This window comes from Taudactylus pleione, unplaced genomic scaffold, assembly GCF_031769625.1.
Source record: "Taudactylus pleione unplaced genomic scaffold, aTauple2 ptg000089l, whole genome shotgun sequence".
Classification (NCBI taxonomy): Eukaryota; Metazoa; Chordata; class Amphibia; order Anura; family Myobatrachidae; genus Taudactylus; species Taudactylus pleione.
Window position 1 is genome coordinate 14,649,325 of NW_028284491.1, and position 14,391 is coordinate 14,663,715.

A 14,391-nucleotide genomic window follows, 5' to 3' on the forward strand; every position below is an offset into this window, starting at 1 on the left:
TGCTGGACAACAGTTATAATTAAGGCCTGTTGAATCTAAATGTATGAATTCATGTGAGTTACAATCTGATAGTGTTCAGTGACTGTGTAGTCACCAAACGTAAATTGGCCTGTAGTGAATACTGAATCTTGTATAATAAAGTGTTTTTGTATTAGAGTAATAATATAGTATTGTTGTACTTGTGTTGGTTTATGTTTGCTTCTTCTCCTAGTGTCATTATAATAGAGATGTGCGTGGACCCCCATGTGTTGGGTTTGGTTCTGGATGCATCTTCGTGTTTTGGTTTTGCAAATGCACCCTCAAGTGTTTTGGTTTTGTATTAGGATAAAAGTCAATTAAAAAATTTGATAAAAAACAGCTAAAATGTCCAAATCCAAAACCCGAGTTCGGTTTTTAAGTTCCGAACCGGCAACACATGCGAACCAGGATACAAATGTGAATCCGAATCTTGACTTGGTTCTACTCAGAACCCCTAAATTCGTCTGTGTTTGGATTTCAGGAATTCGGACCCATACACCTTTACATTATACACTTCACTTCATCATAGCCAGTCTCCTTGAAGGGCTAAAGTTTTGAATGATCAATTTGCACTACGTCTTAATATATTTAAATAAAAAGATAAATTTTATTAACAAAACTCTGCCGTGATACTAGTCATAAGAATATAAATATTTATTACACTATATACATATAACAGCTTATAATTGATTTTATATACAATAGCATGCTCAAGTGCTTGCAACAGATTCCAGAAATGACCATTGCCCAGGAACATATCAGTACAGATACAAATACTTAATAGAGCCTTTTAAAGGAAATTGCAAAAGTTCTACTATCTCCGTACCATCTGCTACTCAGCATGTAGCATTCAAGTGTCCAGTCCTGGTAGGTTTTATGCTCTCCTGAATTTGTTAAGCATTAGGAAAACAACCCTTCTATAAGCGTCACGGAACTGCCGGTTCATGGCTGCATAGAGAATGGGATTGATGCAACTGTTCAGCCAGGTAAGGTTTGCAGCAATCATGTGAAGAACTTGTGGTGCACGGTTTTTAGCGTCAAAAATATTGAGTAGTAAAAAGGGAATGTAGCTGACAACAAAAAATATAAAAACCACAAAGCACATGCGAGTAACTTTTTTAAAATCTGAGCCAGAGTCTTTTGGCTGGGGAACGGTGACTGTAGCAGGCTTTACGTAATCATTAGAATATGAGGCGGCTGTGGATTTGGATGAAGGAAGATGCTCTGAGATTATCTCACTGGAGGCTCCTGTGTCCACCCCACTGTCCTCCAACTCATGAAATTTACCCGTCACTCCCGAGTTCCCACCAGACACATCTGACTTTGGGGTCTTGATGTTGGCGAGTTTGTACTGGTCCAGCGCCTTGGATGCAGATTTTACTTTACGGTGAATTAGGAAATAGAAGACTCCAACACAACTAAGGCCCACCACAAAGTAAAATCCCATTAATATGGTGGTGTAAGGTCTGCCTTTTATACGATGGAAGCTGCAGGTACAAACTTTAGGAACCAATACGTAGACTGGCCAAAGGGGGGCAAAACTAGCAAACCCTATGACCCAGGTGCCCAGAATAATGAGCGTTGCACCCAGTCTGCAAAAGATACGATCAAATAGTTTGCTGTTGAAAATCAGAATGTAACGACTGACGGCAATGAGGCACAGATTCAGAATGGATACGGAATTGGACACAAACAGCAGCATCCCGAAGACCCGACAGAAGTGGGCTCCACTTCTCCAGTAAAGATGCAGGTATGAATCTACGGAGAAGGGCTGCAGGAATGTACAATATAAAATGTCTGCCACGGTTAGATTAATGATAAGTAAGTTGAAACGGGTTTGCAGTTTTTTGTCCAGAGCAAAGGCAATTACAGTCAACACATTGCCAATTGTGCCCACTATGGACACGATGATGCCCCATGTCACAGCAAAATAACGATAATCCACAACAGATGGGTGGTAGCAGGAAAAGTTGGAATCTGAATCTGAATCATTCATGTTGGCAAAAGTCTTCTTGCAACAACAGCTGTGGCTGGAAAGGAAACAAATAAGATTGGATTTAAATGACTGCGCACTTTCATCATGTCTACTCTACACCACAACATAAAATTCTCATGCTTTACCCAAGATCCTTTTTAAGTCCTCGGATATGTGCCCAAACATTCTGTGCCCCTCTCACCAAAGGCACCACATTAATAAGTGGTGATATACATAGACAAACATTGTCATTTTAGTTACAGCAAGAAAACGGTTATTCCTTCAGTTCCCTATAGCTGCCCATCCTTCTTCTGCCAAAGACACCTACATTTTATCATGAGTGTTCTGGGCATAGATGCCACCTTGTGTACACCCATGTTACAGCCCCACTTACCCTGTCAGAGAATGAGAACTTGACAAGAGTCTGGCTTTTTTTTAATCTTATAATACAGAACGTTTGCCTAGCCTGATAGTAGAAGTGCCATGCATTTTATGCTTCAGATGTAATCACATGTAATATTCATATACTGTATATTGGTTTAAAAGGCCAATTGTAGAACACTGTAATATACTGGCAGTATATAAATGATTGTAAATAAATAAGACACCCTGGGCTAGTTATATCTATGTTCTACCTCCATGAAGTGTGCCAATAGAGGTGATACTGGTGGATCGCCAGGTAACTTGTATGACTAGTTGAAGCCTGTTCTGTGCTTCCCTTGCTGTGATGAAGTATATGGCAGAAAACATTACTCATAGCTGTTTTAAATGTCACAATTAAGTAAAATTAAGTAAAAGCTCCTGGAGTCAAAATATGCATCTATGCATGGTCTCTGCCTAGGCAAGGACCAGGCTAGCAGCACAGAGACAACATTTGCAATAAAATATAATATTAGAATTCTGTGTTCTTGATAATCTTCTATTCAAAGCAAAGGGTATGATGCCAACTGCAAGATATCTTTCACAGCACTAAACATTGTTCAGAGAAGAACATACTTCACATTCATTACATAACTGAACTGAAGAGCTTTACTCTACAATACCTCAATCGTTAAAACTTTAGTATATAAAAGTCAAAGTACATACAGGAGTGTTTTTTTATAAGGTGTCAATTTTACTATATAGTGCAAAACACTCTGCTCCCATAATTCCCACTTCTTTTACCATTACAATAACCTTGCTGGATTATTGAATTGATGTTTAAAACCACCCTTCACATTACCTAATTCATTCCATACATAAATATAATGGATGTTTGGGAGTAGAGCATTTTACACTGAGAACAGTGGTCATGGTGGTGGGTCTTGAAGAGTCATGTACTTATAGCAATGGCAATCCAGCATCAGATTACAAACATGCCCAAAAGACAAGTACAGACTGTTAATCACGACCCATTCCACAGAGTTTAAATGACTGTGCTCCCAAACTTATTGTAGTCACCTGTGTGGAGTGATGAGAGAGGTGGAAAATCACATGGATACCTTTGTCAAATTCCTAAATTACATGTAAAAATGCAATTCTTGTAATGTGTGCAGGCATAAAAGTAACAATGCAACTTTTAGAGTGAGATGAATGAAAGAAGTTCATTTATCTATCAATTGCAATAAAAAAATGAAATCTCTGGCAAGAATGAGAACTAGTTAAATAACATTATTATAATAAAGATTAAATGGTAAATATGACCCCATGTTTGATACAAGTGTAGGTTACAGTAGGCTGGGATGTATCCCTTACTTACCTCGCCAATTGCAGAGTCAGAAGCCAATGATCTGTGATGGTACTGGAGGCGTTATATATACACCGTCTTCCCTGAAAACCCCACCTTGCTCAATCATTTCTCATGACTTCTGAAGTTAGTTCTCGTTTTAACTTGTACATTTGTTTTTTACTTACTGAGTCTGCAGCTAACCCTTGCACTGCTGGACTGTGTGTATTATCCGCTTTCGTCTTCCATACTGTATATACATACAGAGTCATTATCATTTTATCTCTGCTAATAAACCAAGAATAGAAAAAAAGTATCATAAATAAACACTACTTTCTATACTTCTGTGAAAGTGTGATACTAACAGGAGAATCTGGAGCAGTGGTCAGCAGCCTAAGATCTTCAGCTTTGTTGTTGAACTACAACTCTTATTCAGCAACACTTGCAATTAGATGTATTTGTATCATAATAAAAAGTTTATTTAAATACTAAAAGGCTATAGTTTGTATACTTAGACAATTTCACAATAAAAAATATTGGTAACATAAAATAATGCATAAAAAATCTAAAACAAAACAGTTGTAATAATCAAGCATTGACAAGTGTAATGTTTGTAATTGAAACAAACAAAGGGAAGTTCACTCTGGATATGAAAAACATCAATTAATCCTGACTGTTTTGATAAACAGAACTGGTTGTTAGGAATTATGGGCTCGATTCAGACCCGGACGCTAAGCTGCGCTCTCTCGCAGCCAAAAGGGGTCGGGTATGCAAATGCCGCGATCACACTGTCTGGTGTAAGGATGCCCTCTATGACGTAGAGAGTGATGGCAGAGCGAACGCACGCTGGTATAAAGATGCCCACTTTTCTTTCTTAGCATACGTCATCTGCAGGAAGTGTATGATTAATCAGAACCATCGAGAGCCATCGGAGCTGCACGCAGCGCTTGAGGTAGACCCTTCTCCACCGCAAGCACTGCGATCACTGCAGGCTGAAATATGACCAAGTGACGTGTACAATGGCGCTTCCATGCTAATTATGCTCACCCATAAAACTCAGTTTTGACGCCCAGACACGCCTGCGTTCACAGCACCACTCCCCCGTTCACAAGCATCTCTCCCTATTACCACCCACAAATGGCACTATCTGTCACTCAAAGTAGCGTCCAGACTGTGTACTACGAGCGCACAATTCCTGGACGCAGTGACTGGTTTGCGCATGTGTATTTTGATGCATAAACATGCGCAGATGTGCGATAATCACCCATAGCATGCATCCACAGCCTAGCGTCCGGGTCTGATACAGGCCCTATATTCATTTGAAAAAACTAATCTGCTTAATAGCAATATATTGTGGCAAAACAGCGGCTGAAAAGTTCTTTTAATCTTGCCGGCATAGTTTGAGATATTATGATGTAGTAAGTTGGAATGAGCTCACTCACTTAGTTGTTAACCCACGTCGTCTGTACAGTGTCTTTTCGTCAGGTTGTATCCCATAACAACCTGCGCATCAGTCGAGGACAAAGAGACAGGTGTATAGATGAAATGTACCGTGTGTTCCCTCATCAGCTGAACGACCTGGACTGCTTGGTATGCTTCGGGCCACCGTGCTGGGACTTGGTTTGGTCTCACAGCGGGATCTCCCGTTGGAGGGCACCCGGATCAGTAGTCGGCAAAGAAGTTTTAGGTGTATGACAGCGCTGGCCGGCTCTATTGTCGTCCTGCCGCTTGTTGGTATGTACGGTGGGGATCGATGGCTTTTTCCTAGTAGATGAGCCAAGATTAGGCAGCCGCTGTTTTGCCACAATATATTGCTATTAAGCAGATTTGTTTTTTCAAATAACGAACATAGGGCCTGATTCAGAGCCGGACGCAATTAGTGCTCGCTCGTCCAGAAAATAGGGGTGGCTATTCAAATGAACCGTTCGCTCTTTGCGGTCTGTTCACGCCTCTAGGTCTGAACGAGCGAACAAAACTTGCGGTCGTTTTTTGGCAAAATACGCCCCCTGGCCGATCGCATCCTACGTCATGTCCGCTATTTATTAGATTAATCGAGTACATCGACCAGGGAATGAACTGCTCGCTATTCTTGGGGTTGGTTTTTCCTACCACAATCTTGCGAGCAGTTCTGGCTATAAAATAACCCAGTGACGTGGTCAATGACGCTGCTGTTTTAATTATGCACACCCATAAAACGCCCGTTTTGACCTTTAAGCACGCCTGCGTTCGGATCTCCACTCCCCGTTTTCAAGCACCTTCCCCTGTTACCACCCACATACGCCTCTTTCTGTCACTCAAAATAGCAGGCATTCGCTATTTAGCGAACAAATGATTTTTGGCCGCACTGACTGGTTCGCGCATGCGTATTACGATCCGTACGCATGCGCATTTGGCCAAACATCGCTCGGAGCGAACGAGAGGCCGCTTACGAGCGGCTCTGAATCAGGCCCATAATTCCTAACAACCAGTCCTCTTATTATGGAATGGCAGCATATGCCCGTCAATGTAGTCCAGCTGCAAAAGTAAAACTAAATGCCCAAGCCCAGTATGGAAGAAATAAAAGAAACAACTTAGGCCCTCATTCAGAGCCGCTCGTTAGCGGCAGTACGCTCGTTCCGAGCGATGTTCGCACATCTGCGCATGCGTACGGTTTTTAGTACGCATGCGCGAACCAGTCAGTGCGGACGAAAATCGTTTGTACGCTATATAGCGAGTGCCTGCTATTTTGAGTGACAGAATGAGGCGTATGTGGGTGGTAACAGGGGAAGGTGCTTGAAAACGGGGGAGTGGAATTCGAACGCAGGCGTGCTTAAAGGTCAAAACGGGCGTTTTAAGGGTGTGCATAATTAATCCAGCAGCGTCATTGACCACGTCACTTGGTTTTTTTAAACTCAGAACTGCTCGCAAAATAGCGGTTGAAAAAACCAACCACAAGAATAGCGAGCAGTTCATACGCTGTACGATGTACTCGATTAATCTAATAAATAGCGGACATGATGTATGGTGCGAGCGGCCAGGGGGCGTTTTTATCAAATAAACGAGCGTATGTTTTACTCGCTCGTTCAGACTTAGAGGTGTGAACAGACTGCAATGTGTGAACGGATCATTTGAATAGCCACCCCTTGTTTTTGAACAATGAGGGCCATAATCCACTTCAACATTGCCTTCAGTGTACAATAAAATACAATAGAGTTCTCTATTGTATTTTATTGTATTTTTCTACTTGCCTCTCACTATATGCCATATTATGTGCATATAGTCAGGGGCAAGTAGAAAACTGTCAGTAAAAAACATTTAAGATCTGTGTAAATGTCAGTAAAATACATTGGCGTTCTGACAAAATGTTTGTTAGACACATAGGACCTGATCTGAGTCGGACGCAATGATGATGTCGGACGCAGTTGAGCACTTTTATTTGTAAGTCGCACTGCACATGCCAATGGCATACACAGAGGGCATTTCTGAGCACCCAGAAACCTCCCCTGACAGATGTGAGAGCGGGCACCATGTTACTAAGCCATGTCCCCTCGTGGCAAAAGGCCAAAATTCATGGGTCAATGGGGAGGAGGTGGAGTCAAATGGAATTACAATGGATTGTGTCACCGCACCTCCAGAATGACCCACGAATTCTTGCATTTTGCCATTAGGGGGAGGGGCATAATGACATGGTGCCTGGTCCCGTCCCCTTCTACAACCGACAGCTGCTGCAAGGAAAGTGTCTGTGTCATACTGATTTTTTATATCTCTCCAGCAAAGCTTGGAGAGAAGATGCAGCTGGCTACTTCAGTGGGCTGGGCTTTCACATCATTAGGCTCCACCCCATTTCCATCTACTCTTCCGTGGGTGCGGGGGACTATCCAAAAAATTAGGAGCCTCCTGCACCTTCTGGGAGAGTAGGTAAGTATGGTGTGTGTAATATATGTGTGACATATATGTGTGTGTAATGTATGTGTGACATATATATGTGTGTGTGTGCGTATATATATATATATGTATGTATGTATATATATATATATATGTATATAATATATATATGTATGTAAGTATATATATGTATGTGTATATATATATATCAAATCAAATTGTTTATTGTCACTGCAACATTAAAAAATGCATAAGTGAAATTACAATGAAATACACTCATTCATAGCTCACAAAAAGTTAAAATACACAGTATTAAAGGATTAGGCTAACAATTACAGAGGGAAAAAACTGTTCCGCAACCTGCTGGTTCCGTATCCATGACACCTTAAATGTTTCTCAGAGGGCAACAATGGGAAAAGCGAGTAGCATGAATGACTAGGATCAGAGATAATTTTATTGGCCTTAGTTATACTCCTCCTAGAAAAAATTACATCCAGCTTAGGCAGGGATTGGCCAATGATTCTCTCAGCAGCTTTAACTACTGCATGTCACTGAAGTGGTTGCGAGCTCAGACACATCATTACTCACATTGGAGGCCATTTTGTGATGAATAATCTGTTCTAGCATGGGGTTGGTGCAACTTTCCATGGTGTGACCGATGGTTGCATCTAAGGACTATTAAAGTGGGCATCCCAGACCTTGCACATTCATATGCATGGCCAGGAATGGACTGGGGCTGTAGCCCTGGGAGTCCCCCCTGTCCGCGCAATCTCAAAGGGGGCGTGGTTAAGTTAGGAGATGTCCCGTGAGTCAAGGAGACCTGGCTTTGCGGCACGCTACCGTCTCTTCCCGGTCGAGCAGAGCACACTGGCCCATCACCGCCACCACCCCTTCCCTCCCCCTGAGCTAATGATACCATGAACTCCGGTTGGGGAGGGGGGGCGTATTTACACCTCTGAAGTCCGGAAGGTGACTTCTGTCCCGTGCAGCGGCAGCTGCACTCCTCAAACCGGCCCTGAGGCCATCTGCCCTTCTGGCATTTGCCAGAATTGCCAGATGGCCAGTCCGGCCCTGTGCACGGCTGTACAGCAGAGAAGGGCTTGTAGTAGTATTTGCATTAGTCGCAGAAGCAAGACCAGCACAAGATGCACACATGGACGCTGCAGAGTCCAATTTAGAATTAGGTCCATACATGAGAGATTAATATACAAATTAAATACCATAGGAGCTGATTAAATACAATTTGGGATGAGTACTGCTCCATTGTGTAGCATACAGAGAAACTTTATAAAGAGGACAGGTGAAGAAGTTGACCATAGCAACCAATTAGCTTCTAGCTATAATTTTGTAAAATGGATTTGATAAATGATAGCTATAAGCTGAATGGTTGCTATGGATAACATCACCACTGGTCCTCCTTAGAAGTTTTCAAATATCTGCCCCTGTGAAATAGCTCTGTGCATGCCCAGAAAGCAGACAGACACAAATGCATTTATGCAGATTTGGGTGATTCTGGCACTTCCGACTGCCTGTGTCTTGAGAGGTGGGATCAGGAAGCCAGGAAGGGGGATATATACAGTATATGAATGACAAAGCCATATTATGTGCATATAGTCAGGGGCAAGTACAAATACGGGATGAAGTTTTGAAGCCGACGGTCTAAATCCCGTCCACCGGCTTCCAGACATTCTAATCCCGGCGTGATACTAATGACAGGCGTCTAAATCTAGACGCCTGTCAATAACCAGACGCCAGAAGACCGACGCCCGGCATCCCTATCGAAGAGATGCCGGGCGCGGACAGCCCGCGGGGGGGGGAGGGTTAAGTTTAGGGCTACCGGGGGGAACTTTGGGTTAGGCACCCTTCGGGAGGTTATGGTTAGGCTAGGGGAAGGGAGGGTTAGGCACCCCCGGGGGGAGGTTAGGGTTAGGCATAAGATAATGTAATTCACTGTATGCTTCACAAATGTATAAAATCCAGTTCTAGAATCCCAATGTACCTCACTATAGAGAAAGAGATGGAATTGAATTTCTGCCAATAGCTGGAAGACAGTCATGTGTGAAGATAACTTTTCTGAGATGTTACAAAGTATATTTATCTTCAGTTATTAAACACCTAGATTCATTTAAAATGCCCAATAGAACAACAAAGAAAGATACATTTTATATGTATTTATAAAAGCAGGAATACATACTGTAACACAACATTGTTTCCTACTCTATTGAGAAGAACGAGAATCGCGTCGCCCTGGAGCTGCCGAGCAGAAGAAAAAGAAGCAGGTGTCAGGGAGGGTGGCCGAAAGTCTCCCGGTTATTCTGGAAGAATAGGCAATTATAGCTAATATACATGGACGAGCAAAGTGCCCATATACTGCAGCTAAGGGGCCTGAATCTCATCTGGATCCTTGTACCTCATAGCAGCTGCATGGACTGATGTGGTTATTATGATTTCACCATATGCACTTTTGAGACCTATTACTTTTACGGGTTCAGTATGCAATTTCGGCACATAGAATGCCGGAGGTCGGAATCCCGGAGCTGGAATCCCAAAGGTTAAAATACAGACACCCTACTCCTACCTTAATCCACCTTTCCTGCAGCCTAACCCTAACCCTCCCGTAGCCTAATCCACACACCCCCATCCTCCCGCAACCTAACCCTATTCATCCCCTCTCGCAGCCTAACCCTAACCCTCCCCCTAGTACCTAACCCTAAACCTAACCCAAACCTTAAAACTTACCTTCGGGATCAAAGCCGCAGGGATTGTCGGGACGAGATTCTGACCCCTGTGGGGATTTCAGTGTCGGGCTTGTCATTAAAGATTAAAAATAATATGGGAAAATAACATATACAGTACATATCCGTTACAACCATCTGTTAACTAGAAATGTGTTAATAAATGGAACCAAACTTGACTAATCAATACAGTAGATCTACAATCAAATCACCAACTTAGTAAGTCTAAAATATCAGACTGAAGCACAAATCTTTCCTCCATCCCAAAATACTACACAGATCCTTATCTCAGATAATGTTTAGACTGTTCAGCACCATGGCATTGAAACCAAGAGATTTTGTCAGGTATTTTGTCTTGATAGATCCAACAACATTGTCACTAAAGCTTAATGCTTACTGACTGCCGACCTCCAGACAAAGCTATATTACCTGCAGTAAGGCAATAACCGCTGCTCTGATTATATTGGCCATATGGTTCCAATATTAATTATTTTATGATAGTTTTATGCAAACATTTGCTGAATTCACTGGGCAAATACAATTACAGAGATCTGCTTACAATAAAGCCAGACAAAACTTATCTCAGGGATTGGCCATCTCTGAGCCCTGTTATCAGTTCAGCACAAATCCTGTTTTCAGCCTGATGAAACGTAATGAAGTTCACTAAATTTTGTTGAAAATAAATAATGTCCTAATTGATGTAATTTCCACAATGTTTCATTATAACAGAAGGAAATATCTTATGCATTTGCCAAGGAAGCGGTTTCTGAGGAGTCCTATAAAGGGAACTTTCACAACTTTCACTCTTCCTTGATGGTATTTCAACAACATCTTCAGATTATAAACTCTTATGATCAGTGCCAATCTCCCTGTATGTTTGTATTGGAAGCTGTGATCACAATGTTTTAACAGCGGAAGCCACAATAGGAACAAGGTTCAAAATTTTTAGGTTTAGGGCTCATCCGTACAAGCAGTTTCTGAAGCTGTGTACAACATGGGAAACAACACAAAATACTGCTGGAGAGAGATCCAGTGATCTAGTTGCTGTCCACATAGTTACCAGTAATAGATGCAAGTGGAGGAATGAGGCTATATACATATCAGAGTGGAAATGGCCACACCTCCTGGATTTGGCAGTGCCCTACTGTATCAACCAAGCCCGTCGAAGGCCTTGAACTGTATATACATATATGTCTGGAAACTTCCTGTCATCCTTGTTCGTCCCTCTCATGTCTAATGCTGAATTATTTTCTGTACGTTATGTGATTTGTTCTGTTAATTGATTCCATGCATTTATTATTCTGTTTAAGTATACTCGCGTACCGGTTACGTATACTGTTTCCACTTTTGCCATTTATATGTCCTATCAAGTATGTGGTTTTATGGTAATTTGTGGATAGCTGTTTTGTACTGTTCTTGTGCTCTGTTACTCTGTTATTTTACAATGTGTTTACGTTTACCCCAGATGTAAGGCACCATGGACACTTTGTGATGCCTTATAAAAAAAGATTTTATATATATATATATATATATATATATATATATGTGTGTGTGTGTACTAGAACGACCAGCACACCAATGTTAATAGTCAATAAAGTGCAGATTTATTATAACTAGAGATGAGCACTTCGGATTTACTCAGCTATGTTCGAATCTCAAAAACGGCATCTTATTGGCTATGTGGCTGTCATGTATTTTGGATAGGCAATAATATAAATCTGAACTTGCTACAGTGGCAAAAATAACAGAGTAAATCCAAACCGCTCATCTCTAATTATAACAGCAAAAGAGAAGCCTTAATCAAGTCAAAGTTTCATAAAGCAATATATACTTATCAGGTCCTCATGCTGGGTTCCGGAGCAGGATCCAGCAGTGGCCTGACGGCTGATTCCATGTTATCCAACTTTCTCAAGGGCTCAAGGTGGATAACAACGAATCGCTGTGTAGATCACAACAGCTTATCTACTGGTTCCACCGCTAAGCCTGTACAATAGTGGTGGCCAATGGCAGAACAGATACTTTTAATAAAAGTTTAAGTTTGTGAGACGTGATGAGTCCACCAGCCCTTTGGGTATATGCCAGATTTGCTGTATTGCCTGTCTGGTGCTGGTGAAAACCAATGAAGAGTCTTTAAGGTTTAATTAATATTTCATGAGCAAAAAGTAAAAGAAAAAAAAGAAAACTAATCAGAAGAAAAAGCCAGAAGACCTATCTGATTTCTGATTCACAGTATTTCAAAGTATGTAGTTGACTAGTGACGACAGTAACACAGGCTGACATTATAAGAAAAACAGGGCAGGTGAGACATAAACTCTCTAATTACATCACTCATTATATGGCAAACTCACTGTACAATCAAAACTTTCCAAAATAATATAAGTCCGAGCCCCACAGAGAAGTTATCCACAATCAAAACATTTGCATTAATTGCTATGAATCTGTCAGTAATATATCTTTTCATATTCTACAGTAGCATGGTATGAAGAAAAGAAACCAAGCAATACGTTACTGAGTAAGTTATACATTCAGTAATTGTTGGAATTTCCAGTCAGGAGCAGGGGGCAGGGTCACAGCTGCCGATACTGTACTGTATGCTTCTTTGCCATTTACAGTACTACTAATGGACTTGTACTGGATCCTTCATATGGGTCATATAGTGTGTAGACTTTTATTACATAACTGCAATTCAATTGCAGATAGAAAGAAGTGAATTGCAAAACTTTATGACATATTCTGGTAAGCATAGGCAAACGCAGTGGGGGTTTCTGGCTGCCTAGAAACCCCCCTCCACAGCCCACACCATGACCACAATAGAGATAGTAATAAATTAGAATTTTACTAGTGCTGCATGTTCTTCTCAGTATCACAAATGAAATAATTAGCACCACCTGTGGATATTTTAACATGTATATATAAATAACCTGTGCACCAACTAGGAGATCTGAAAAACATGCACTGTTAGGGATGTACTGCTATAGAGCCCAATATGTACATATAAGTCCAGGGCAGTGCTAGGTTATTCTGCTGCTCCCCCAGACTCCCTGACTTGTTCCAATGCCATGGGCTCGTACACACATCTAAAATAAAAACATTCAGCTCAGGCAGGATGGCCCTACTGCCGCATCTAATGGCTTACTTTGATCGCTGGTCCTGCATATGCTGGAATTATAACACACAATATACTTTGTATGACGCATATTAAAGCTGGTTAAGGGCTAATTCTACCCTCTTCATGGACGGGCCACACTCACTCTAAAATCAAGCATTTGGAAACCCCACTCTAGAAATCCTGCGTTTGCCACTGGGTAAGGTATTAAAAATGATATTTAAACATTAAAGGCTATGGGCAAAAAAATTGCCAGAGCTGTGTTTTTGTGTGTTCCAGAACAAAGTGATCTCTCATATGTATAAATATATAGAATACTGTACGAATATTTTGGAGAAAGGATAAGGCAGAATCCTCCACTTGTCCCTGGAATGATGCATAGTAGTGATGTCCCTGTGACCATTAGTATGATCTAATAATGATCTAGATGTGATAGTTTACACTGGTTTATAGTGTAGCTGCATCTAATATAATATTGCTCAGTTAAATATGTGTATGCTTTTTCTTGTGTTTAGAAGTTAAGTACAATATTACAGATGTAACCTCAGGTATAAAATGTTTAGAATGTGTTCCCTGCCTGTCACTGTAGACCCGTTACACCAGCTGATATGTCCCCAGCAGGTTATTAGTACACGGCTCACCTTACAATCTGTTGCTGGTCACAGAACTTCAGTTATAGATTTAGGGGATCCAGCTGCTCTCTGTCCAGTTCCTCCTGTTATGATCAGTTAGACGCTTTCGCCCTCCCTGAGCACAGAGAGGAAATACTTCCAATACCACAGTGTAGGATGGGCAGGTATATGACCTGGATTGGAGACAGACTGTGTTGCAATAATACTCGTATTAACCTATTCATCTTCAGGAAGTGATGATTAAGATAACTCCATATAACAGGGTGTGTTGAAGACTCTTATCTGACTCATTCACAGTATTGGAAAATCAAGAAGCCTATTTGGGGATTCAAATGAAGTGTAAATAGTAGCTTGCA

The 14,391-nt window shown here is 41.3% G+C and overlaps 1 protein-coding gene across 2 annotated transcripts; it reads right to left on the reverse strand.

Moving 5' to 3' along the window:
• Positions 1–647: 647 nt before the first annotated feature.
• Positions 648–14,147, reverse strand: GPR84 (G protein-coupled receptor 84). Of its 2 annotated transcripts, none has more exons than XM_088469216.1 (2): positions 14,045–14,147; positions 648–2,048 (listed from the first exon to the last, which is right to left on the reverse strand). In XM_088469216.1, the coding sequence occupies exon 2, from the start codon at positions 2,012–2,014 to the stop codon at positions 893–895; it is 1,122 nt and encodes a 373-aa protein (XP_088325342.1). In that variant the 5' UTR covers positions 2,015–2,048; positions 14,045–14,147; the 3' UTR covers positions 648–892. The 2 variants fall into 2 exon arrangements, with proteins under 2 accessions (XP_088325342.1, XP_088325343.1); XM_088469217.1 differs by lacking the exon at positions 14,045–14,147 and adding an exon at positions 3,732–3,741.
• Positions 14,148–14,391: the final 244 nt, after the last annotated feature.

What these genes read in the sequence shown, in the direction of transcription:
- GPR84 (XM_088469216.1), bottom strand. Translation starts at nt 2,014, where the DNA reads ATGAATGATTCAGATTCAGATTCCAACTTTTCCTGCTACCACCCATCT.